This window comes from Hordeum vulgare, chromosome 5H (genome assembly GCF_904849725.1).
Source record: "Hordeum vulgare subsp. vulgare chromosome 5H, MorexV3_pseudomolecules_assembly, whole genome shotgun sequence".
Taxonomy (NCBI): Eukaryota; Viridiplantae; Streptophyta; class Magnoliopsida; order Poales; family Poaceae; genus Hordeum; species Hordeum vulgare.
This window is the reverse complement of record NC_058522.1, coordinates 512,590,025-512,616,416: the sequence shown is the minus strand read 5'-3', so window position 1 is coordinate 512,616,416 and position 26,392 is coordinate 512,590,025. Positions and strand designations below refer to the sequence as shown.

General features: G+C 48.5%; 2 protein-coding genes across 2 annotated transcripts; one reads left to right on the top strand and one right to left on the bottom strand.

The window, feature by feature from the left end:
• Nucleotides 1–426: 426 nt before the first annotated feature.
• LOC123451909 (probable E3 ubiquitin-protein ligase ATL44) lies at nt 427–1,460 on the bottom strand. The gene has a single exon (XM_045128465.1). The coding sequence runs from the start codon at nt 1,262–1,264 to the stop codon at nt 662–664; it is 603 nt and encodes a 200-aa protein (XP_044984400.1). The 5' UTR covers nt 1,265–1,460; the 3' UTR covers nt 427–661.
• An 18,590-nt stretch (nt 1,461–20,050) lies between these two features.
• On the top strand, nt 20,051–25,034 carry LOC123451908 (protein PIN-LIKES 7). Its single transcript, XM_045128464.1, has 10 exons — nt 20,051–20,287; nt 22,587–22,836; nt 22,932–23,011; nt 23,221–23,345; nt 23,448–23,572; nt 23,663–23,863; nt 23,949–24,068; nt 24,158–24,258; nt 24,395–24,447; nt 24,565–25,034. The coding sequence occupies exons 2-10, from the start codon at nt 22,702–22,704 to the stop codon at nt 24,873–24,875; spliced, it is 1,251 nt and encodes a 416-aa protein (XP_044984399.1). The 5' UTR covers nt 20,051–20,287; nt 22,587–22,701; the 3' UTR covers nt 24,876–25,034.
• The last annotated feature ends 1,358 nt before the right edge of the window (nt 25,035–26,392 follow it).

The following is a 26,392-nucleotide window of genomic DNA, read 5'->3' as shown; positions in this document are numbered from 1 at the left end:
TGGATGCGATCGTTCATGGCGATGGTCCTCCGTCCGTACGCACACGCGTCCGTGCAGCACGGCGTACGCACTGTACGCATCGCGTCACATCACATCGCGACCTAAAAATATCGCGCGCGCCCGGCGCCACCACCTTTGCCGGATGCCGGCCACCACGCGACGCGACGGGAGTGAGCACGACCGCCGCGCCGCCGCCGTGATCGACCCCTCCATCTACTCCACTCCACTCCACTTGACCACGCTTTGCCTTTGCTTTACCCACCCCCCTTGCGGCAAAGCGATCCATCGACATGCATGCATCTTGGTGACGACAACGATGATATTTTTAGCTAAAGCGTAGCTGCCGTACGTGTGCTCTATATGCTTGCGTAGCTCCCGTACCAGCGCACACATCTGCGTGCTCATGTTTCCTTTGACCGGCATTGGTTAGAGACCGTAAAACCCCTCATAGTTAGTTAACTGAAGGTGATGTACAAGTATTTACACATGGACGAAAACGTTACACACGGTAACCAAGTCATGCATCATCGCACGCTGTACACGTTGCATTTTGTACGTATGTACGTACGTGAGCGACCTTCGTATTTATACATGCGTATGCCGTATATGTACGTTGCGAGCATACCATATATGGTACTAACAAAGGGCAGAGGTGGACCGGCTACTGCGCCGACGAACGACAGCGGCCCGCGACCGAGGCCTGCGCAGCCGCGACGGCCACGGCGCGCTCGCAGCAGGTTTGAGGTGGGGGGGACTCGGTGGCCGCTGGCGATTGGGCTGCCGCGACGACAAGGGCGCGGCGGCAGGAGGGGCAGGTGGAGTTGGACAGTAGCCACACGTCGACGCAGGCGGCGTGGAAGCCGTGGCCGCAGGTCGGGAGCACGCGCACCTCGTCGCCGGGCGCAAACTCCGCCAGGCAGATGGCGCACTCCGGCCGCTCCCCCTCCTCCTCGTCCACCTCCTTCCTCTGCTCCGGCCGCCACGACACGGTGGGCAGCGACTGCAGCGCCTTCTTCTTGATCCCCTTGCACGGCGCCGCGGCTGCCCCCGGCGCGTCGACGGAGAAGGCGGAGGGGTTGCACAGCCGGGAGCAGCGGGCCACCATGGCCAGCCCGACCACGCAGAGCAGGAAGCAGAGTACCGACGCCAGGATGAGCAGCGTGTCCGTGTGCACGCTCGTCCCGCCGCCAGCCATGGCGGCCGCCGGAGGCGCGGCCAGCGCGGCGAGGCGGTCGACGGACTGCTGCAGCAGGTGGCGCGGCATTTTCCTCGTCGGTTCTCTGTGGAAGAGGATGAGATGAGAGCAGAGTGGGAGCTGGGGAGGGAGGAGGAGGGAAGAGTTGGGTGCTGGGTGCTGCGTTTTTATAGGGTCTGGGATTGGCTCAGACTCCAAGTCTTCAAGTGGCTTAATTAGGTAGAGACATGATTCAAAACGAAGCTCGTGCTAAGTGGGAGTATCACTATCAAATGAGCCATTCTCCAACCTTGAAAATAATTCTGGTGGCATGGCATGGCATGGCATGTTTTCATTGCAAGCCACATTCTCGCTGTCTCTTGATGCCCTCTTTTTTTGCTACAACTGGGCACATGTCACCTTCCACATTAGGTGCGACCGGTCTGGACTAATTAACCTGTGCCACTTCTGGTCTTTCTTTTCTTATTATCATTGGTAGACTCAATAATGCTGCAACTTCCAGTGGAGATGCATGCAGACAGTACAATTTTTAGTTTTACTATTGCTCGTAGTCACAGTCCATGATGCAGCCATGCATCTTAAGCGTAGTGAACCGATCTATCGTACGTGGAAATGATCATATGCTGTCGTGTGAAAGAGGGGGGCACGAGAGAGATTCCACGGCCAAAAGCAGGAGCAGAAAACAAACAAAACGCTCATGAATATGATCAAAGGGGAACAAGTTGAGAGGAAGTAAAGTTGCCTTGCGCGTGGCGCCCACGTAGCATAGAGTAGGAGCAACGTGATGAGGTGAGGGTGAGAGTGAGAGTGAGACCGACCAGAGTCACCAGACCCATGTGTAGGGTGGTCCGCCACGTCAGGTACCTGTGTCAAACCAAAACCCAGAGATCCGGATAAACATAGGCGCCGTACTCATGCACATGCCTGCCTGCCTCCCTGCCTGCCAGGAGTAGCTTGGGATCAATCCCAAGGACCAAGGTACGGTTGGTCACCAAGTTATACTTAGCTCCTTCTATAGTCCACGGTGTTCACATAGAGAAACCGTCTTGGTTCAATGCATGCGTGCATGCATGCTTCTTTGCTAGGAGTAGTTCATTGGTGAACACAGAGCCATGGCCACTGGAAACTAAACAAAGAGCGCTTGACGGGGAGGATTGGCCGGCCGGCGTACGTCGCACACGGCACGGCGCAAATTGGCCGGCAACACGTGCTCCGCTCCGATGCGATCAGGCGCTGGCCTAAAACCGTCACTCACAGGCTCGATGCGATGAGACAAGTGGTCTTGCCCTAGCTAGTGGCGGCCCCATCCCAACGCCATGCATGGACGGGCGGACGGCCGCCGGCCGCTGGAGTTGGGGATGGCCACTACGCGCGAGCTGGGACACCCTTCCCCCAGCTGCCACCTTTGCCCTTTGGCTTTTAATTAACTGGATCGCCGATCACGTTTTCTTTTAACCTCCTTTCCCCCCATTGGTTATCTGCAGATGTCAATCGGCAATCATGTGTGGTTAGAACTGACCAACGGGGTCGAAAGTCATGCATGCCAATTGGCAAAGCAAAGCGTAAAAAGAGGAATTGCCTAGTCGATCGAGCACCACACCACCCACACCCAGGGCGCAGGATAAGATTGTATATCTCTCTGGCCCTTCCACGGTCAAACGCCCGCATGATCAGCGTAATTCGTTCCTGCTGACTGGTTACTGGTTAGCCGGGAAAGCTTGCTCTTTAGCTCACCGGCCGACGTGGACTGATCGTGATCGGTGCTGCCGCCGGTTGCCGGGGGCCGGAGTAGAAATAGTACTTCGGGGTACGGGGCGCGAGAGGTCAAGGAACCGCTGGCTCGAACCGATTCCTGGGGAAAGTTGGCGCCCCGTTTGGCGTTGCGCTTGCATGGCTGGGCGGTCAAATGGTACTCAAATGGCCATTATTCGTGCGTGGACGTGGGGTCGACGGTGACGGCACGGGCGCACGGCGGCTTTGGTGCTGTCCTGCCGGCATTGGGTCTGGAGGCGCGTCACCGTTCGGTCGCGATGCCTCCTGTCTCCTGTGATCTGCGTGTCCGCGCGCTCATGCAATGTGCCGACCACTCGACGGTGCAGATTGACAGGGAGATGGATGGAAAGCTTTTCACAAACCAACCATTTGGTTATTTGTAGATTAAATATGGTTTAATATTTTTGAAAAACGATGCCGGTTTCAAAATGCGCTTGAAACGGCAGGCATGACAGTTCACGGTTAGGGTTGAATCTCGTGAAAGTCATGGTAGAGCTCCGATGACATGACTACTTGTGTACCTCAAAATAATTTTTGGAAAAAAATAAAAAGTAAACTATGAGGTAGCTATAATTCAAATTTGACCCGCTTTCCTCCTGAATCGGTGAAAATTTGTATTTTGCACAAGAGGTGGATCAAAAGATTTTGACTCCCAACCAATTGGTCAATTGCACATTAAATATAATCTAATATTTTTTAAATTTGATACAGTCTAATTTTGCAACAATTAATTCTACCTACATCACAAATAAACTCATTTTACACACTCGAAAAATGATAAATTATTTTTTCTTGCAAAGAAAACAAATACTCTCTTTGGTAACATTGATTTTCATTCCAAGATGCAGGATTGTGCAAGATCTAAGGTAATTTGAACAAACTATGCCGTGAATTTGGACATAACATTGGTCATTTGTCTTGAAATCAAATAATTTTCGTACATGATAGATCATTTCTCAGAACACAGTTTAAAGATATGTGATGTAGTCCAAGTTTGTCATTTTCCTGGAAACTAGATCATATAACATGAAACTATTTGAATTTGTTTCAATTTTTATGTCGCTTTGAAGATGAGCTCAAAACGACGATTATGACCGTTCGTAGCTAGGGTTGAATCTCAAAGTCTTGGTGGATCTCTGATGAAATGACTACTTGCATACCTAAAAATTATTTTTAGAAAAAATAAAGAGAAAACTATGAGGCAGTTATAGTTCAAATTTGACCAACTTTCGTGTTGAATTGGCATTTTTTTGTCTTTTTGATGAGATATGGAACAAAAGATTTTTGACACCCAACAAATTTGTCAGTTGTACATAAATATGATGTAATATTTTCTAAAATTGATATAGTCCGCTTCAACAAATATTTGCTAGGTTTTTCATAGAAAAATCATTTTGCACACTAGAAAAATGAAAAATGATTTTTAAAAAAATGAAAACTCTCTTTGGCAACATTGTTTGCCATTCAAAGATGCATACTTGTGCGAAATATAATGTGATATGAAAAAACTATGCCATCAATTTGGCCATAACATTAATCATTTGTCTTCAAATCCAATAATCTTTATACATGATAGCTCATTTCTGAGGACTTATTTTAAAGATATTTGTCGTAGTTGAAGTGTGTTGTTTTTTCTGGAAACTATGTGACATATAATGACACAGTGCGAAGGTTTTTAATTTATTTGATATTTTTTAAACTTCTTGTGTCGCTTTCGAAACGCGGTAAAAACATCGGTCATGATCGTTCGTAGTTAGGGGTTGAATCTCATGAAAGTCTTGGATATGTGATGAAATTACTACTTGTATACCTACAAATGATTTTTACAAAAGAATAAATAGCAAACTATGAGGTGGTTATAGTTTAAATTTGACACACTTTGTGTTGAATCCGGGAATTTTTGTCTTTTTGACGAGAGGTGGATTAAAAACTTTTGACACCCAACCAATTTGTTAATTATACATTAAATATGGTATATTAGATGAACGGCCATGGTTTGACAAGGAGTGGGTGCAAATGTCTAAACTTGTTGCATGTCACATTTGCAATCTTATCATATATTTGGTCCATAAATATGCATGTCTGTGATTTTTTAAATATACAATATTCCAATAGTCTATACACTAAACTTGGAGGTTTTGCAAATGTACTCCAGAAATAATAGCTACTGTGATGCTAGTAGCCTTTGTGTTCACTCTTTTATAGGAGCTTCGTGCCTTTTTTTAAGTTTGAAGCTGTGTATCCCTATTCAACAAAGAATTGTTTGTTCTGCATGACTGTATATATTGTAATATTGTAAATATAGTCATAATCGGGTTGTAATAGACCAAATTCATGTTATTTAATGAACTACATTTTTTTGTTCTTTTTGAAACATTGATTATATATGTGATTTGGAAATGTGTGAATTGGAAACCTCTCTAGTGGTACCCACTTACAAAATTAATTTGAGCAATTTTGAAATTTATAACATGTGGGACCAATGCATGAGATTGTGACAAGTGGGACCCATCTGACTACTGGGACGAGATCCAAAACTAAAAAAATGGTTTAAAATATTGTAAAAAGTTGAGGGCCCAATGATTGAAAAGACATTGGGGCTCGGGCCATGTAGTTAACCAAAATTGCCAAGGAAAATATATTAGAAATGGGCTGAATTCTTGGCCTTGGCCCATGTAAAGTCCTCAAACTAGATCGAGTTGATTCTTATCTAAGACTAATTTATTTGGTCACAATTTTGCCACGCGAGCACTGCCACGTTCGATCTGACATGTTCTGGGCAGACCGTTAGTGAGAAAAACAGTTAGCCGTAGAATCAACACCTTTTAGTTTGGTCATAACCGTCTACGACCATTTCATAAAAAAGTCGTTAAGTTTCATTAACGATGCTCAGATTTTGACCAAATGTTTTTGGTCACAAAAACATCAGAAATAAAAAAACAACTACCATTAAGGGACCAATATGAAGGATTACAAGATAACATGTTTCTTGTAGTGAAAGAACATTTTCTATTGACTAGATACATTTTCCCACGTACTCAACCTTCCAACATTGACTCAAAAATGGAAAGAGAATAAACAAAACTACAAAAACAAGCACTGGGCTTAAAGACATGAGTCTCGAGAGGATTCATTCTACTATCCCAATAGCAGCGAGTTGAGCTAACGTGTCAGCAACGAGAAAGAATCTTCTTAATAGAAATCGAGAAGAAAACATACGATCTTGATGAGGTGAGTAAAATTTAGTTGAAGGTGGAGGGAGTGACAACATCCCTGTATGCATCTGGTATGTGGGTGCGGCGGGATGCGGTGGGGCATGGTTTTATTTTCCTTTGTGTTGTAGTATGGGGAGTCAATATAAATTACTAAGTTCACATAGAAAATAGATTAGTTTAGTGCTAGTTGTTAGTTTGAGTTCTTTTTACGTGAGCAGCTAGATTTAGTTTAGTATTGTGCATTTAGAGAAGATAATTTCTGTTCTTTTACAAGTGTAGTAGAGATCAACACGAGTAGGCACTACCAAAGCCTAGATACATATGGATTCGATTTTGGAAAAATGCATTTTAAACGTGTTTTAAATGTAAAAAATGCAGAAAAAAAATCCACACGTACATGCTTGTAAAATATGTGCATGGCACAGTTTTTGGTGAAATAATGTCTTTTCATTTGGCCACCGCGAAAATAAGACAAGTTCCGTGCTTATAAATAACATTTCTTGACACATTTTTTTGTCATTTTTGCACAGGCCAAAAAAGGTTTTTATTCGATGAAACTTTCTATGCACGCATTAAACATGAAAATATAGGGTTGGTACTTTTTTCAGATTTTTCTTGCATCTAAAAATGTATTTTGAGAGGTGGCTTCATATGTTTCTTGGTTCGTCCATGTATTTCCATGTGGGTCACGGCAAATATCTGCGAATTCGGACTAGATGGGAATATCCTAAGACCGGTAGGCCCAAGGACTGTGGCCTATTGTACATGGATCACGTTGTGGCTGCAGGCTAGGTGGACCAAATTGTCTCCTCCTTTGGATGACCCGAGACACACGGGCCGACTGGCCGGTAGGGAACAAAGTGGTGGGTTGTTTGTTTGTTCCGGGAGGCACGGCCCAGATTAGCAGGCGCTACGAACAAAGTCGCTTGGTTGGAGTTTACCAACAGTTCTCAAAAGCAAATGTTGTAATTTACCGACGACAGGTCGATGCACATGCACCAAATAGTCTAGTCTATTGGCCTTTTCCCCTTTGTTAGCTACTTTACTTAAGAAAGATAATCACTTATTATTACTCTTTTCGTTTTTCAATATAAGTTTTTTTTAAAGGTCCACTAGAGGAAAATACACTTTGGTTTCTGGTTATATATGCATCGTATATGAGGAATTTTTTAGTAGTTAATTAAAAGGGAAACTCTTACCTTCCACCGATGGATTCAAATAAACTGTCCACCGCTTCCTCGTCCCGCGCATCAATCGATTTCTGAAACCGGGACACAGTTTATGAAACTGGGCAGTTGTTTCAAAGAAACTGTCTAGTCCGTGCTCCGCCCCGACGACCTCGCGTTGCCGGCCTGCTGTGGCTCGCCGCCCCTCCGTCGTCGGCTGCTGCAGCCCCGCCGCCCCCTCTGCTGCCGGCCTGCTGCGGCCCTGCCACCCCCTCCGCCACCGGTCCCGCACGCCCCGCCGTGGTGCGTCGCCGCCGGCCGATCCTGCCGCCACCGAAGCCCCAACCACCGGCACCGGAGCCCCCAGCCATCGCCGTCGCGTTCCTGCCGCCGGCCGACTCGCGTCGGCCCTGCCTCCCCGCGCCAGACCGGATCCCGGCTGGGGTAGTGCTTCTGCAACAAGCAAATTGTTTCTGAAACTCGACCGTTGTTTCAGGAATTAACGGATCCAAAGTTTATTTTTTGCAACAAAGCGAAAGTTTCTGCAACTCGAGCATCGTTTCAGGAATTGCGTCCAGAGCGGATCAGACGCAGAGGATCGGACGGCTACACGCGCGAGATCGAATGGCTGTTCAGGTGGTGGATATTTAATAAATATCCACTGGTAGATGCGTAGCAGTCCCCTAATTAAAAAGGTTAAAATAGTTTCCAAGTATTTTTAGATTAAACTCGACTTTGTTTTGCACTAGTATATAAATTTTCAAAAAAAGAGTTAACATTGACTTCTGGTCAAAAGAGACAATGTTTTTGCTATTATAGGTCACTATTCATATTATTTTAACCAAAAATTTGTCTTTTTTAAAAAAGAAGTCAAAGTATAATTTTCTCTATATGGAATTTTTCTTACAAGTACAGTAAAAGGTCAAGTTTATTTCAAAAATATTTTCAGATTTTTTTTTGCCTTTTGTTGAATTGCTATTTTTTGATAGGGTGTATATATACCCAGATTCCAAAAATTTACTTTCTTTCGGTAGAAGACTACATACGGATGTATATAACCATACTTTAAATATAGATTCATTTATTTTGTTTTGTATATATTTTTTTGTAAAATCTTTAAAAAAAAATTATATTTAAAAACGGAGAGTATATTGTTATGCATGTGCAGAAGACGCATGGCATCACTGGCATGTGCATTGTTATTGCAGTGACGACGAAAGCCGGCCGCCACACAGGATGGAGTGGCTAGGGCATGGGTGCATATCAGCCTGATTTGACAGTCGAGCGCCTGAGACCTTGAGGCTGCGGGAGATGGAGCTAGCACAGCCAATCACGCGTTAATTGTGATGATGAGATCTCGGCGACCTTCCGTCCGTTTTCCTGGCGGCAAGTCGAGTCAAGTCAAGCCAAGGTGGCGGGCATGCTGATTGTATCCCACAGTCCAGGAGCCAGCAACGCAACGCAAGGCCAGGCCGAGAGAGAAAGGCGTACGTAGGATACGTCATGGCTGACTCACACGTACCACACCGGCCGGCCAGCTGAAACAGACAGGCACGGGCACACGGCTCCTGTCCAGCACGGCCGGAGCAGCCACAGCCAAGTTGCTGTCTACTAGCGCATGCCCATGCCCATGCCGACGGATGGGTGCGCCGCCCCCGATGGGGATTTTGATCTGCCTGACACGTACGTGTACCGGCGATGTACATGAGACAGCTGCCTGACTGCTCTAAGAAGCAATTTTTAACCCCATCTACAGACGGACCTCTTGTATCCTTTCAAACATCCGGGCATATCGTCCGGTCATCGATCAGTCATAAAATTTCGTCCCAACCTAACCTTTTAAATTGATCTCAAACGTCCTTATCGATCGACACGCCCTATATTCAATCTAAATATGGGTTGAATATGGGGGAGCCCGGACGTGTCCGGGCACTCCCGCCACACCGTTGACGTGGACCCAAGCGGAATCGTCCATAAAACCCGGCGGTCCGACGCGCATTCTCCGTCACCGCATTGTGAACGCCGGTAGCGCTACACCGACGGGCCGTGTAATCCTGGCCCAACTATTTAAGCTGATCGACGGCAACAAAACCCTACCCTCCATAATTTCCTCCTCCCGTCCACCGCATCGGCCAGCCATGCCCCCGCACTGTCCCCACTACACGATCCAGCACCGGCTCTGACTGCTTGAGCAAGTCCGGATCCGGAGGGCCGCGCCACTACCTCTGGATCCGGAGGAGGATTTCAAGGACGAGGTGGAGGTGGAGAAGGATGATGACGAGGAGCATGAGGCGACGGAGTAGGAGTAGGAGTTGTTGATAGAGGCGTCGTCGTTGGATATTGGGGGGGGGGGGAGGCGCCCCCGATGGAGAAGGACGTGGATCTGCAAGCGGAGCAAAACAGGCCATCCTCAACTCCATCTGCTCGGAGTCGACTGCGGAGGGTAGGCATCTTTATCGGCAGCAGATGAAGGCGACGCGGGCGGAGGCGGAGGCGGCTCAAGCTACGGCGGACAAGGATGAACCAGGGGCCATCTTCGATAACGACGTAGAATATGAAAGTATGTAGTACTAGCAAAAAGGGTCCGTGCGTTGCAACGGAAAAAAATACCACACGCTTTTAATCTTATTATAATCATTTTGATTTATTAAAATAATAAGCTAACTAACTAATGTAGTCAGTCATATCCTATTTTGTTGAGAAATCAACCCGTCCATTGTTAATTCCACCATGATGAGAAATTGAGCGGGACAAGCAAAGCAAAACAAAGAGGCTACGTGAATTGATCAATATACTATTATCTTATTTCACTCATGGGGTAGAGAAAGTGGGATCAGATGACAAACTGAAGGTGGTGTTCCATTCTCTCTCTCTACAACAATACAATCTTACAGTCAATACATTCATTCATCAGCAAACAAATTCCCACAATACAAAATTTCTTGTCGGTGCTTGACACACGGTTAGAGGCATGGGAAGGGGATCTCACCAGATGATGAGTTCCTGCCGGAGGAGGGGATACGATGAGGGAAGCAAGGGTTAGGCGCCTCTATCTGGCCATAAAAAGTCGCCGTTGCCGCGCCATAACCTCGGATTTCTAAGTGTGAGCCATGGAGGCCCGCCTCCACCTGCAAGTACTTCCCTCCGCCGCCGTTGTGCATCGAACAGACGCATCATCCCCAGTCACTGTAGTTGTCGCGTTGATTTGATCCAGAAGCCGTGCTCGAGCGCTGAAACGGAGGCAGTAAGCGGGCAGAGGTACGGCACGGAGGCGGGTGGGTTGAGATCGACAACAGTTGTGGTTGAGGTCGGTCGCGGCGGCGAGTGATGTGGCAGCGGCCTGGGCACAGGCCAGGGTGGACCAGGGTCGACGCGATGCGCTCGAGCGCCGCAACGGGGGTAGTGAGCGGGGAGAGGTACGACCGTGGAGGCGGGTGGGTTGAGATCGACAGCGGTGGCGGTTGAGGTTGGTCGCGGCGGCGAGTGGTGTGGCGGCGGCCTGGGCACAGGCCAGGGTGGCCCAGGGTCGACGGGAGGAGGCGATGCGTACAGGTATAATTTTTACAACGAATCGTTTTTTTCTTTTGCTTTGCAGATAAATTATGAAGCGCGGGTTGAATAACAAAAATTACAGGGGCTTTTTCATAAAAATGACGTGGTGGGTTTTCCGACGGAAGCAATAGCCTCTTTATTATTAGTAGCAAAAGGGCCCGTGCGTTGCAACGGGAGAAAAAAAATACCACACACTTTTAATCTTTGTTGAGAAGTCAACCCATCCATTGTTAATTTCACCATGATGAGAAATTGAGCGGGACAAGCAAAGCAAAACAAAGAGGCTACGTGAATTGATCAATGGACTGTTACCCTATTTTCACTCATGGGGTAGAGAATGTGGGATCAGATGACAAACTGAAGGTGATGTTCCATTCTCTGTCTCTACAACAATACAATCTTACATTCAATACATTCATTCATCAGCAAACAAATCCCCACAAAACAAAAATTCTTGCCGGTGCTTGGCACACGGTTGGAGGCATGGGAAAGGGATCTCACCAGATGATGAGTTACTGCCGGAGGAGGGGATACGACGAGGGGAGCAAGGGTTAGACGCCTCTATCTGGTCATAAGGAGTTGTCGTTGTCGCGCCATAACCTCGGAGTTCCCCGTGTTAGGCATGGAGGCCCGCCTCCACCTACAAGTACTTCGCTCCGACGTGGGTTGAGATCAACACCGATGGCGGTTGAGGTCGGCCGTGGCGGCGAGTGGTGTGGCGGCGGCCTGGGCACAGGCCAGGGTGGCCCAGGGTCGACGGCAGGAGGCGATGCGTACGGATATAATTTTTGCAGCGAATCGTTTTTTCCTTATGCGTTGCAGATAAATGATGGAGCGCGGGTTGAATAACAAAATTACAGGGTCTTTTTTATAAAAATACCGCGGTGGGTTTTCCGACGGAAGCAATAGCCGATTTATTATAGGTATAGATATAGATATAGGATTTTCATTTGCAAGATGACTTTATATGAACATATGGGATGAGGTATAAGAGAGTTGGATGTATATGAACAAATTTAAGGACTAGTCAGTTAGCACCGGCAAACACGTCCGAACATGTTTGTGGACATTTGAAGGTTCGGAATTGCAAAAGCGTAGCTGTAGATGTTCTAATTTACTTGCTCGTGCGTGCACCTCGTGGCTTAAGCACCCGTAATCAGACAAGTAAGTAGAGACTCATCCGGTTTGATTTTCCTTTTGTGGCACGCCCGCGTCTGAGACGTGTTGCGCCGGTACGAAAACCACGCCGTGTCTGCTTCGTCGTACCACTACGCCTCCCCGCGCTTCCGTACGTCGGTCAATCTCTCTCCGCACCGCAGGTCCGCAGCATATATGCACAATTTATTCCTACGAACACATCCAAAAGACTGAGACGGTATATCATATTCTTTCGACTGGATAACTCATGACCGTTGCGGTACGTGCGCGTATATTTCCTGCCCTGTCTTGCCCTGCTTTCGCGATTTTTTAAAAGGCATGTATAATGGTATTATCTTGAAGATGACTTGCAGGATAAATGTTGAGCAAAGGGAAAAGAATTCATAAAAGAAGTCTTGTCTTTTATTTATTTATTAAGAGATAATCTTTTAAGGCATGTTCAATAAGCACCTAAAGACTGCTCCATGCATTAAAAAATATCCTTTTTGAACGCGTGAGAGGCTCCAGCAGATACTGTAAAATGTGTGTGTAGTTTTTTTTATTACATACGTCGCACGCTGCAAATTTTGGGCTCCGGACCGTGCTTCCTAATTTGCATTGCATGTTTTTTGGACGCACGTTTGTGGTCATATGGAAAACCAATGTTTGTTGCGGCGCGCTAAAAATGCTATAATGGCGTTGTAAAATTATTTTAGCGCTTAATGTTTTTACGTGTCTCTTGAAAATGCTCTTAACATAATATGTCTCATCAAATTTTTAAAAACTATTGGTTATTATAGATAATTCTAAAAAATAATTTATTATAGATATTATCTTTAATTTACATGCAAGTCTTAAGATAAACTTATCTTATCAACCGTGTCCTAATTGCGTTTGCATCATACAGGGACTTGTCAGATTTCCTTTCTCATCGCCGCTGCCTAGATGCACCCTCGATCATCACCTCGTATGCACGTGAGGTACATGCTGGTCACATTATGTTGATGCCACCCCACAGATGAGGACGAGCTCCCACTATCACGTTTTAACTATAGAGAATGTGCTACAAGGCACTTACATATTATAGTGTTAAAAATATATCCTAGATGCAATAATCAAATAGTTATTTTTATATTTTTTTTGTTCATGATAATCATTTATTATCCATGCAAGATTTATATTGACTGAAAACTTATATAAATGTGTGAATATATAAACAACACTGTGTCCCGAGTGAGCCTCTATTAGACTATAGCTCGTCGATCAAAGATGGTTAAGATTTCCTATAATAAACATGAGTTATCATTTGGTAACAGGATCACATCATTAGAGGAATGATATGATGGACGAGACCTAACCGTAAGCATATCATTTTATCGTGTTACTTAGTTTGTTGCTACTGCTTTCTTCATGTCAAATATTTGTTACTAAGACTATGAGATCATGCAACTCCCTCACACCGGAGGAATGCATTGTTTTCTATTAAACGTCACTTCGTAACTGTATGTACTTTGTAATACAACTTACATTGTAATGTATCTAACACCCATAGAGTTCTGTGTTGATCATGTTTTGCTCGTGAGAGAGGTTTAGTCAACGGGCCTGTAACGTTCATATATGTATTTACTTTGCAAATGTTTATGTCCTCCTCATTGATGTAACCACGGATGGAATTGAAGCGTCGTTTTATATGATTGGTCTTCTGATGAAACCTGGGCTCCTTTGCAATGGCAATGGCATCACAGTTGTCACAAAGGAGAGTCATCAGAACCAGTGCACTGGGCACAACTCCTAGTGTTGGAAATATGCCCTAGAGGCAATAATAAAATGGTTATTATCATATTTCCTTGTTCATGATAATCGTCTATTGTTCATGCTATAATTGTATTAACAGGAAACAGTAATACATGTGTGAATAAATAGATCACAATGTGTCCCTAGCAAGCCTCTAGTTGGCTAGCTCGTTAGTCAATAGATGATCATGGTTTCCTGATCATGGGCCTTAGATGTCATTGATAACGGGATCACATCATTAGGAAAATGATGTGATGGACAAGACCCAATCCTAAGCATATCACTAGATTGTATTGTTCGTATGCTAAAGCTTTTCTAATGTCAAGTATCTTTTCCTTCGACCGTGAGATTGTGCAACTCCCGGATACCGTATGAGTGTTTTGGGTGTATCAAACGTCACAACGTAACTGGGTGACTATAAAGGTGCACTACGGGTACCTCCGAAAGTGTCTGTTGGGTTGGTACGAATCGAGATCGGGATTTGTCACTCCGTGTGACGGAGAGGTATCTATGGGCCCACTCGGTAGAACATCATCATGAGCTCAATGTGACTAAGGAGTTAGTCACACGATGACGTGCTACGGAACGAGTAAAGAGACTTACCGGTAACGAGATTGAACAAGGTATAGGTATACCGACGATCGAATCTCGGGCAAGTTCTATACCGACAGACAAAGGGAATCGTATACGGGATTGATTGAATCATTGACATCGTGGTTCATCCGATGATATCATCGTGGAGCAAGTGGGAGCCACCATGGGTATCCAGACCCCGCTGATGGTTATTGGCCAGAGAGGTGTCTCGGTCATGTCTGCCTGTCTCCCGAACCCGTAGGGTCTACACACTTAAGGTTCGGTGACGCTAGGGTTATAGGGAATTGTTATACGAGGTTACCGAAAGTTGTTCGAAGTCCCGGATGAGATCCCGGACGTCATGAGGAGCTCCGGAATGGTCCGGAGGTAAAGATTGATATATAGGACGGATGGTTTCGGATACCGGAAGTGTTTCGGGCATCACCGGTAACGTACCGGGACCAACGGGACCACCGGAGGTGGCCCCGGGGGACAACCGAAGGGGGGCAACGACCCTGGGAGGCTAGATGGGCTAAGTGGGGAAGGGAACCAGCCCCTAGGTGGCTGGTGCGCCCCCCACCCAGCCCATGCGCACCAGAGAAGGGGGGAGGGGGGAAACCCTAGGCGCAGGTGAGGCCCAAGGCCCACCTAGGGTGCGCCCCCCCTTTCCTTGCCCTGGCCGCCGCCCCCCTCCCATCTGGTGGCTGCCTCACCACCTAGGGGGAAACCCTAGGGGTGGTGCACCCCCTCCCCTCCTCCTATAAATAGAGAGGGGTTTTGGCCATTGAGATACACGGTTTTCTCTCTCTCTCGGCGCAGCCCTGCCCCTCTTCCTCCTCCTCTCTGCCGGTGCTTGGCGAAGCCCTGCCGGAAGACCTCGTCTCTCCATCGACACCACGCCGTCGTGCTGCTGGAGTTCTTCCCCAACCTCTCCCTCCTCCTTGCTGGATCAAGGTGCGGGAGACGTCACCGGGCTGCACGTGTGTTGAACGCGGAGGTGCCGTAGTTCGGCACTAGATCGGAATCGCTGCAAGTACGACTCCATCAACTGCGTTCTAGCAACGCTTCCGCTTAGCGATCTTCAAAGGTATGAAGATGCTCTTACCCCTCTCTCGTTGCTGGTCTCTCCATAGGAAGATCTGAATATGCGTAGGAAAAATTTGAATTTATGCTGCGTTATCCAACACCTAGATCCGTCATTAACTGCTTCATCGAGACCCCTTCATGTGATGCTTTCAAAGCAGCTATATATTCCACCACACATGTAGATGCTGGTACCATGCTTTGCTTGGAGTTACACCAGCTGACTGGTCCATCATTTAGAATAAATACGTACCTGGTTTAAGAATTAGAGTCATCTGGATGAGTATCAAAGCTAGCATCTCTCGATGGTTACATCACAGGCAAGCACAAACAGCCACTCCCTCCGTTCACTTCTGTAAGCCGTTTTGAACAACTACAATTAAGCTAAGGGAAGGCGATTCAAAACACAACAGAGAAAAATCTTCTTCCCCTCGTCCCGACCTCGACCCCTCATGCTAGGGTTCCTCCCCCTCTCCCCAGCTACCGCCGCTAGTCGCCCTCCCACAGTCGTCGACCGTGTGTTAGAAATATGCCCTAGAGGCAATAATAAAATAGTTATTTTTATATTTGCTTGTTCAAGATAACCGTTAGAATTGTATTGACCATAAACCAAAATACATGTGTGGATACATAGACAACACACGGTTCCTTGTAAGCCTCTAATGGACTAGCTCGTTGATCAAAGATGGTCAAGGTTTCCCGGCCATAGACGCGAGTTGTCATTTGATGACGTGATTACATCACTAGTAGAATGATGTGATAGACAAGACCCAAACTATAAACATAGCATATGATCGTGTCAGTTTACTGCTGATATATTCTGCATGTCAAAATATTTGTTCCTATCACCATGAGATCATGCAACTCCCGGACACCGGAGAAATGCTTTGTGTGTATCAAACGTCACAACATAACTGGGTAACTATAAAGGTGTTGTACACGTATCTCCGAGGGTGTATGTTGGGTTGGCGTGGATCAAGACTGAGATTTGTCACTTATTGTGACAAAAAGGTATCTCTCGGCCCACTCGGTAATACAACATCACAATGAGCTTGTAAGCAATGCGACTAAGGAGTTGGTCACGAGATCTTGTATTACGGAACGAGTAAAAAGACTTGCCGATAACGAGATTGAGCTAGATATGGAGATACCGACGATCGGATCTCGGGCAAGTAACATACCGAAGGACAAAGGGAGCAACATACGGGATTGTTTGAATCCTTTACATTGAGGTTCAACTGATGTAAGATCTTCATAGAATATGTACGAACTAATATGGACATCGAGGTCCCGCTATTTGTTATTGATCGGAGAGTGTCTCGGTCATGTCTACATAGTTCTCGAGCCCGCACAGTCTACACACTTAAGGTTCGGTGACGATATAAGCATAATTGAGTCATAGTGTTGGTGACCGAAGGTTATTCGGAGTCCCGGATGAGATCTCGGATGTGAAGAGGAACTCCGGAATAGTCCGGAGGTGAAGCTTGATATATTGGATGAAGGTCATCGGAATCCAGAATTGTTCCAAGGTGTACCGAGGGAATCACGGAGTGCCTAAAGGAGTTTCTGGAGGCCCCGACAATTGTTGGAGGCCTCATGGGCCAAGGAAAGGGGGCATCGCAGCCCACCAGGGGGCTGGCGCAGCCCTTCTCCCCATCCTATTTAGGCCGAAGGGGGGGCTCCTTGGGGCGCATCCAGCCAAACTTGGGTGGCAAGGCACCCTAGTGGGGGGCCACCCTAACTCTAGTCGTCGCCTCCCCTCTCCCTTCCTCCTATATAGATAGAGGTAGAGAGGGGGCAGCCACACGACAATCTTGTCGCGGCGCTGCCCCTCCTCTCCCTCGCAGTTTCTCTCCTCCATAACCCCTCGGCGAAGCCTTGCCGGGTTGTCACCACCAACACCTCATTACGCTGTCGTGTTGCCGGAGGACCAAGGCTGCTACTTCACCATCGCTCGCTGGATCAAGGAGGTGAAGGCGTTACCAAGCTGTACGTATGTTGAACGCGGAGGTGTCGTCCGTTCGGCACTTGATCCAAAAATCGCGGGACGATTCATGATTGGATCGCGAAGACGTACCACTACATCAACTGCGTCCTTGAACGCTTCCGCTTAGCAATCTACAAAGGTATGTAGATGCAATCTCTCCATTTGTAGATGGTCATCACCATGGATAGGTTTGTTTGCACGTAGGAAAAAAATTGTTTCCTCTGCAACGTTCCCCAACACCGCGCTCACCCGGCACCCCCTCCCTCTTTTTTTTTCGAACGTGCGTCACCTCCCCTAGTGGTGGTTGGGGCGGCCCGCCCCTAGTCCTCGTCGCCCCCTCCTCCCCCTCTCCCCGTCGTCGTGGGTGAACGCCCTCGGCCCTGGCCCGGGCGGTGTCGGCGGCGGCGGGCCATCCCGTTCCCGCATGTGCGTCTCCCCTTCGCGGGGCAGGGCGGCGGCGGTGGTGCTCGGATCGGCGGCGGCCCAACGACCCGCACGGCGGGCGAGGTGGCGGCATTGCTCCTTGGCGGCGGGGCAGCGTGGTGACGCGGGGTGGTCAGCGACGCGCCCCCGACCCATATCTGGGCACTGCGGGGCCCACCTGGGTCCTAGCGGGCCGATCCCCCAGCGCGGCTTCGATGTCTGCTACGTGGTGAGGAGGAGGAGCAGCTCGGACGGGGTGTGGAAACTCCGACGACGTGCGTGTAGCAGCGTGATGGCGGGAGATTTATGGGTCTATAAGGGCCCGAACGGGCATGTGGGCCCATGGCCTGGTGTGCTCCTGCTATTGCATTCGCTCGGCTACCGTCATTCACCGTGGAGGTTGGGCCCTCCCGTGTGCGAACGGTGTTGCTGGCCCAAGTCTCGGCCCCTAATCGTGGTTGTGCAGTCCTTATTTCACGGTGCCGTCGTGAGACGACGTGGGGGCTTCAAGACCATGTTGGCACAGAGTGATGGTTGGTTTGGTGGCAGAATCCGCAGCGTCCGAGGTGCTGGTTGGGATAGGGGAAACCCGTGTCGGCATGGTTGACACCGACACGGTGGCATCCGTGGGTGCCGCTGGACCTTCCTGGAGTGCGTCATTGTCGACATTTATCTCTTTTGTACTTTTTCTGTCATTTTTTGTGCGTGAATGTGTTGTTTTCACCGTAGCATCTATTGTCGAATATTTCCTTTGTCAATAAATTAAGCTAATTTGCACGTATTTACACCTTAGAGCATCTCCAACAGGCGCCGAACGCGCAGCGCGCAAACAACTGGTTTGTCGCGCGCCCATCGCCTGAATTGGCGCGGCGCGCAGCGCTAAAATGCAGCGCGCGCCGCTCCAGCAGCGCGCGCTCACAACACTTTTTTATTTTAAATAAATCAGAAGTATAGATAAATAAAAACTAGATAGATTGCATAAATTAAAAAGATACAAAGGTATTTTACATCGGTGTAACTAGATAGATAGTTCGAAAGCATAGATAAAACTACGGTGCAACTAGATAGAAACTACTCCTAGTCGCTACCATCATCACCATCATCATCCTCGTCGGTGTTGTCCGAGGTTGAGAGCCATATGTCCAACCAACGATCATCGTTTTCCGTGAAGAACGACCTCCCGCCTGCTGCAACGATATCCGCCTGCGCATTCGCCAATGCCTTCGGCCGACGCGTGTCCAACCGCTCCTCGCGGCGCCTTCGTGTGTCCTCCTCGTGGCGCCTTGTCCAGTAGACTTGCTCGTAGGCGACGTCCTCCGGGTGGCGCCGGCGCCACTCCGCCATGACCCGCTCGTCCTCCTGGACGACGAGGAGGCGGCGCTGCCGCGCAGCATGCTTCGCACGGTCTTGTGCTGTGTTAAGACGAGGCGGCGGGGCGACGTCGAGCGCCTACTGGAGCGTGTAGACGTCCTGGAAATTCATCTGCCCGCGCGGTCTGCCTAGGCGCCACACCGCCGCGTCGAACGCACGGGCGGCCTTGTGCGCCGTCTCGTAGGTGCCGAGGCTGAGCTGGAGATCGCTGGAGCGTATCTCGGACTAGTACCCGCGGTAGCCCGACGCTCCTCGGCGGCGCGGCGGCATGGTGGCGCGTCGGTGGAGGGGCGCTGGAGCGGTGGAGGTGCGCGTGGCAGAGGAAGAGGAGTCGTGGAAAAGGCGCGTGGCGAGCGCCGTATTTTATAGACGCGTCGGAAACGGTGCGGCAAAAATGACGCGCGAGCTGCCGTCTTTTCGCACGCGCGCGAAAACTGTTCCCGCGCGCGAGTTTTCCGCCACCGCTGGAGCGCGGTAAAACGTTTTGCACGCGCTAAAAGGTGGGTTTACCGCGCACGCATGTCTTTTGGCTCGGCCGTAGAAGATGCTCTTATAAAAGTGAACAGAGGGAGTACCAAAAGAGAGCACGAGGCTGAGCTGAGCTGTTTTAATCACTGAACAAGGGGAGTCCAACTTGCTCTCGCTCTTTGCGTAAACAAGGGGATGCGCGCGCGCGGTCAAAGAGATGGAGACGCGATGGGCTCCGGCAGACGGATAGCCACACAACCATGTGCGTATTAGCTAGCTAGCGACAGACGGACGTCTGTGTTGGCGGCGGCTGGCGGGCAAGGGGCCGGGAAGGAGGATTATAGGTGGATGCGGTGTAGGCGCCATCTCTTCTCCGGCCCGGCGTCTGCCAGCGTACGTGCCTCGATGGCTGTCCTATTTAAACGTATGCCTTTCCCGGCTGCGTCCATCCAGTGCCGGCTACCGTACGTGCAGCTCCTCCTTCTCTCCCGTCTCCGGTGGTGGACACCTCCATCCTCCTTGCTCCTCTGCCCCGCCGCGCATTCTTCAGGTAACTACGCTTAAATTACCTCGCCTCTGCGTCCGCGATCGACCCCGCCGTCTTTATTTGCTTCCTCTTCTTCTCGAGCTCCATCTCCTACCTGCTGCCGCGTTCCATGTCTTTTCTTCTTCAATCTTGGTGAATAGTATAGCAAGTTCAGTGAGTCTTGGAGAATTTCCGTGTCCCAGCCCGTTCGTTTGTGTCGTCTCCGGACGCCGGCGAGCTCGTTCTCCTTTCCTCAAAGCATGCGCTGCCTGTCTAAACGCACAAGTGATTTACGCCTTCACCTACCACCGTCGCTGACAAGGCACACCTCTCCTTTCTGTTTTGGATTTTTTTGGAGAATTCTCTTTTGAAAAACAGAGCGGCTCCACGATTTCATTTCATCGAAACCACATGAATTTTTTTTTCCTTTTGGTGATAGCTTACCTCTCGCAACGTGCTGCCATGAGGACCATTCTCTTTCGGATCACAGTACAACTAGCATATGCTAGAAGGTAGCAGCAGCTAAATGGATTACGTAAATTAATGAAAGCTTAGAGCAACTTTAACGGTGCGATCCATTTTATTTGTTGTTATCGATTTGGATCGGTGCGGACACAAAAGGTGGCCCAACGCGTCGACTCATTTTTAAAACATGTCCGCTCCACGTCCGCGCCGATCCATTTTTGGTATAAATTTGGAACTGAAATGCGTCGGCGCGGACGCAAAGCGGACGCGCGCGCGCCCTCTCAGTGTCCACCCCAACCACCGCGGTCAACATAATTTATGACAGCCGCCCTCCTCGGGCCCACGCGTCACGGCCGTGGTCCGCCTTTTTAATCCGAGCGTGTGGTAGGGTTCGGCCATTTGCTTCCAAAACCCTCCCACGTCCCCATCTCGCCACCCCTTTGTTTCCTCGTCGACGACCCAACAGTCATGGACAACGGCGACAACCTCGTCGTTTATGCCCGTGCGATGCTTTCAGAGGAGGTCGCCTACTTGCAGGCCAAGAGGGCAATGCACCAGGTGCACGAGCGCGCCCGTGCTACGCCCGGCTTCGCCCAGAACATCCTCGTCGTCTACCCCCGTGCTGCTCCTCGAGGAGGCCGCCTACCTTCATGATAAGATGACGCTGCACCTGGCGAACAAGCACGCCCATGCTGCGCCATCGTCGACACCAGCACTACCCGCGCCGGCACAACCCGCCCCCTGCTCTGGCATAGCCCGACCTCGCCGCCGCCGCCAAGGACGCCTGTTTTTTTCAATTTATAATGTAACGCGTGGACTCTCGTCGGCCTTCGTGACCGGCTTTTAATGTTCAATTATGCGTGCTTATTATATTCTCAAATACTTTATATTTTTTTTACATGTCGGTAAAAATGAATCGAGTCAGCGTTGTGCGCATGCGTCGACCCAAACGTCGAAACGGACATTCATGTCTGCTCGGCCGATCAAAACGGGCAAACGACGAACAAAACCGTCGTTCGTTTGGGTCAACCCGTTGGAGTTGCCCTTAGGCTGGTTGTAATTGAAGTATCATAAGTAGTATCATGCATGCCACATAGGCATATTTGATGAGGTGACATAGAATTAAATGAAAAAAGAGATGATTGAGTATCATATTATGATACTGTATCATATTAAATGTTGTGTTAGTATGTGTCATGCATGGCAATAAATGAACTGTTTTATGATACTAGTACATGATACTATGCATTACGGATATAGTATCATACATTATTATCATATGCATGGTCCTGTATATATACTTCCCGTTACAACCAGTCTTAGCTCCGTGGAGATGGAACAATGCCATCCAGACATGCTGTGGCCACCAATGGTTCCCCGGGGCCAGGCCCTTCACGTTTGGGAGAAGCTACTCGGGAGCAACTTCCCGAGCGCAGCCCATTAAAAATCGAACGGGTATATATCTGTGCCCTTGACGTTGGTAGTTATTACAAAATAAATGCCACCCGCGAAAGACATAAGTCACATAACCCGAGGCGCCCATCTATCTCGACGCATCATTGCTTCGCACGTCTGCTAGGTTTCTTCGCCGCCGCCGTCGCCTCTTGGCTCTTGCTAGACGCCGCTGCCGTCGCCCTTGCCGACATCATGCAGGGAGCTTAGCCAACGTCGCTACCCTGCTCCAACGTTGGCATCGTCGGCCTTCACCCGTACATCTGCTGCTCGATCTGTTCCTGCTGCACATCTTGCACACCCGGCCTACATACTAGTCTGATCTTGACGCCCAGCTCCAGTCTAGTCTAGTCCGATCATTCAGCCATTCTGATTTTCTTGTGTCTCTCTTATCTGAATCTGTCAGGCGATCGGGCCTCAGAAGGCGTGTGTGAAAACCATCATTGACATCATAGGACAGAAGCTAAGAAGATCAGCAGGGGTCTGAGGAAGAGACGTGATCCTGCATCAGGGCCGGGAAGATGGGCTTCTTGTCGCTGCTCGTGGTGGCATCCATGCCCATCGTCCAGGTCCTGCTCATCGGCGTCATCGGAGCCTTCCTCGCCTCTGGTTACAGCAAGGTTTTCACCGCCAGCGCCCGCAGGGACATGAACAAGGTGATCCAGCTTCCATTGGCACATTAAATTAAATTCTGTTTCATCCTTGGCCTAATACTGCCTTTGTAATTGCCTGAACCCATTATTTTGGGCAGGTTGTTTTTACAGTCTTCACCCCATCGCTCATCTTCGCCAACCTCGCCAAGACGGTCACGCTGTCCGACGTCATCTCCTGGTGAGTCACTGCTTTCATCAGGTCTCATAGCTTCCAAGAAGCCAGTCCTTGAATAGCTGCTGCAATTCCGTGCTTCCATTTAACAAGTTCTCTGAATGTCAAAGAAGAGGCATGCATTTGTTTTCCCAAGGGACAGAACATTCAGTAAACATGCCTGCATAAACATCCAACTCAAATGGACTGACACGAGCAAGCTTTACATCATACAGGTGGTTCATGCCGGTGAACATAGCAATCACATTCCTGGTTGGCAGTGCTCTAGGCTGGCTAGCGTGCAAGATCCTGAAACCGCCGCAGCATTTTCGTGGCCTTATCATGGCCTTCTGCTCAGCAGGTACACACACACAATTTCAGACTTTGAGTTGTCATGATGATGTTGGTTTCCGTATCATGAATTCATGATGCTAACAGTGTCCGACATCGACCAAAAATGCAGGAAACCTCGGCAACCTGCTGCTGATCGTCGTCCCGGCCGTCTGCGACGAAGATGGCAACCCGTTTGGGAACGATCGGAGCCAGTGCCGATCGCGCGGCCTCTCCTACTCGTCGCTGTCCATGGCTGTAAGCAGAATTCGCCACCAATACACGTTGCTCGTCCCTCTTACGCCGCCGAGAGATCAGGCTGTTAACTCACTCTGAGGATGTCTGCAGCTCGGTGGCCTGTTCATATGGACGTACACATACAGCCTGATGCAGAAGTCCGGCAAGCTGTACCACAAGATGCAGTCCAAGAGCGTCCAGTGCCCGGCCGACAGTGACGAGGAGCATCTCCAGGGGTTCAAAGCCGGCGACGAGGAAGCGGCTCTCCCGCCGTCCGCTAGCCCTGAAGAACACGATGAGGGGAGCCGGATTGTAAGTTCAGAAACGTCCATGTTGGTTGGTTGGTTCTTGGTGGCATCTCCAGAGTTCAGACAAACTGACTCGGACAGAAATGCAGGAGGCTCCACTCCTGTCGTGCGAGAGCGATGTCGCCAACAACAAAGGGTTCTGGACGAACCTGAAGGAGGCCGTGCACCAGCTCGTCGAGGAGCTCATGGCGCCGCCGACCATATCCGCGGTACGTCTCTGCCTAACAAGCTGGAACATTTATCATTTCAAGGGGAAAAGGGGTTTTGACTGAAATTGGTGTTAATTGAATCCTGACAGATAATTGGATTCGTTGTTGGGCTAGTTCCATGGCTGAAGTCGCTGATCATCGGCGACGGCGCCCCTCTCAGGGTTATCCAGGATTCTTTGGAGTTGATGGGGTACGAGTCTACATCCCTGCCTGTCTACCTGCAGATGATAATAATAATAAAAAATCCCTGCTTTCATTTGGAAGCTCTGAACTTAATTCAGCGTTCATTCAGTCTCACTCCAATGACTAAGTACTTGCCTCTGCAGTAATGGCACTATACCCTGCATCACCCTCATCCTGGGAGGAAACCTGACACAAGGTAGGGATCTGAAACATCAGTGCCCCGATCATCAAGATCATTCGGTGGCAGTTAAACCGCATAGTGTCGTCCCCGAAAACAATTCTCTGAAGTCGCTCTGAAAATTTTCTTCTGCAGGGCTGCGGAAGTCGGTGCTGAAGCGTTCGGTGATCGTGGCGATCGTGTGCATCCGCTACGTGGCTATGCCGGTGATCGGCATCGCCGTCGTGCGCGCGGCACACGGGGTCGGGTTCCTTCCCCATGATCCTCTCTACCGGTACGTGCTGATGTTGCAGTTTGCGCTGCCGCCCGCCATGAACATCGGGACCATGGCGCAGCTGTTCGACGTCGGGCAGGAGGAGTGCTCGGTGATCTTCCTGTGGACGTACCTCGTCGCCGCGGTCGCGCTCACCACATGGTCCACCGTCTTCATGTCCATCCTCTCCTGAAGCAGGCAACCATGAACTTTACAGTTCAATTTTGTAGGGGGGCACGGAGAATTCCTGTAGATTCCATTTGTAAAGTGTTCATACAAAGTTTGTAAGTAGACACGCCATTCTTTTTGTATACAGTACTAAATAATTACTAGTCCATTCTTTATCGGAAAACATACTTGTCCATTTTCAGCCTGTCCTGCTTTTGCAACAGACTGCACTAATTCATCATATAATCGAAGAATATCATAGTTTGCACAACACTTAAATTGACCCAGATTTTGCAAGACAGTTCTGCATACAATACAAAGTTACAAACTCTTTTGCATACACTTTCAGAGACCAGAGTACTGCCCCCTGCCCTTCCCTTCCACCGGTTGAGGCAGGAGCTTGGGCTTACTTAATCCACTGCCGACTTCTGAATTCTGGTTCTGCAGACTTCTGAATTCCAGTATACTTCAGAGAAAGAAACATATTATTTCAGTATGGAAAGAGCATAGGCACATATATCCCCTGGCTCTGCAAACTTCTAAATCCAAGAGGGAGCTTGGATACGTTTTAGTCCCATGACTAAAAGTAATGAGACTAAAACTTGCTAGCCTCACCCATGCTTGGATCCAAATACTAAAAAGACTAAAATCAAGTTGATGAGCATTTATTATCTTCCAAACCCTCCAATCCAGAACTTGCATGAGGAGTTAAATGAGGAGAGAGAGGACTAATGCACATTTTAGTAGGGGTACCCCTGACTAAAAGATTTTAGCCTCAAGACTATTTTTAGCCTCTCTTTAGTCAGGGGTGCTTGGAACTTTAGCCTCTTAAAGAGACTAATTTTAGTCAGACTAGTTTTAGTCTCTTGAATTCAAACACCCTCTAAGTACTTCGGGCTACTGTTTTTTGCAAGAGACTCCACATAGTAGGCAACAACATTTGCACTATGGGATACCAAAGGGATCAACTGTCCGCATACCATTTAAGTGATAGTTATTGCAAAAGCTGGGAATATCAAAATCGCTTTTGAAAACAAATCTTGCATCTCTAGAAGCCCTGTTATCCAGTTGTAGCCGCCTGCGTTGATTAGCCACCCATTTATCGTTGCAGGTACCATGGGCACCAAATTTCATTATCTTGAGCACCTTTGTGTTCAGAACAAAGAACTTGGTAAAGTTAACTTCCGGTCTCTTGCCTTCATACGTGTTCAATACTATATTGCTCTGAGATGGAGTTCGAGGCATTCAATGGGATCGAGTATGTTATATTAGTTGGGAATTAGGGTTTAGGGTTTTGCGTGGGGTTAACATCCACATCACTTCTTTATATATAAATGAACAGATTACAGGTACGTACTTATTCGTATACGTGTACAATTACAATATAGACTAGACCCTACTTTACATGCCCCCTCAGTCTGAACTACATACAAGATTCAGATTGGTTCGAAAGCGGTCTAGCATCTGTCGAGTGGCGGGTTTAGTAAATACATCCGCCAACTGATCATCTGTTGAAATGAACCTGACTTCCAATGCACCTGT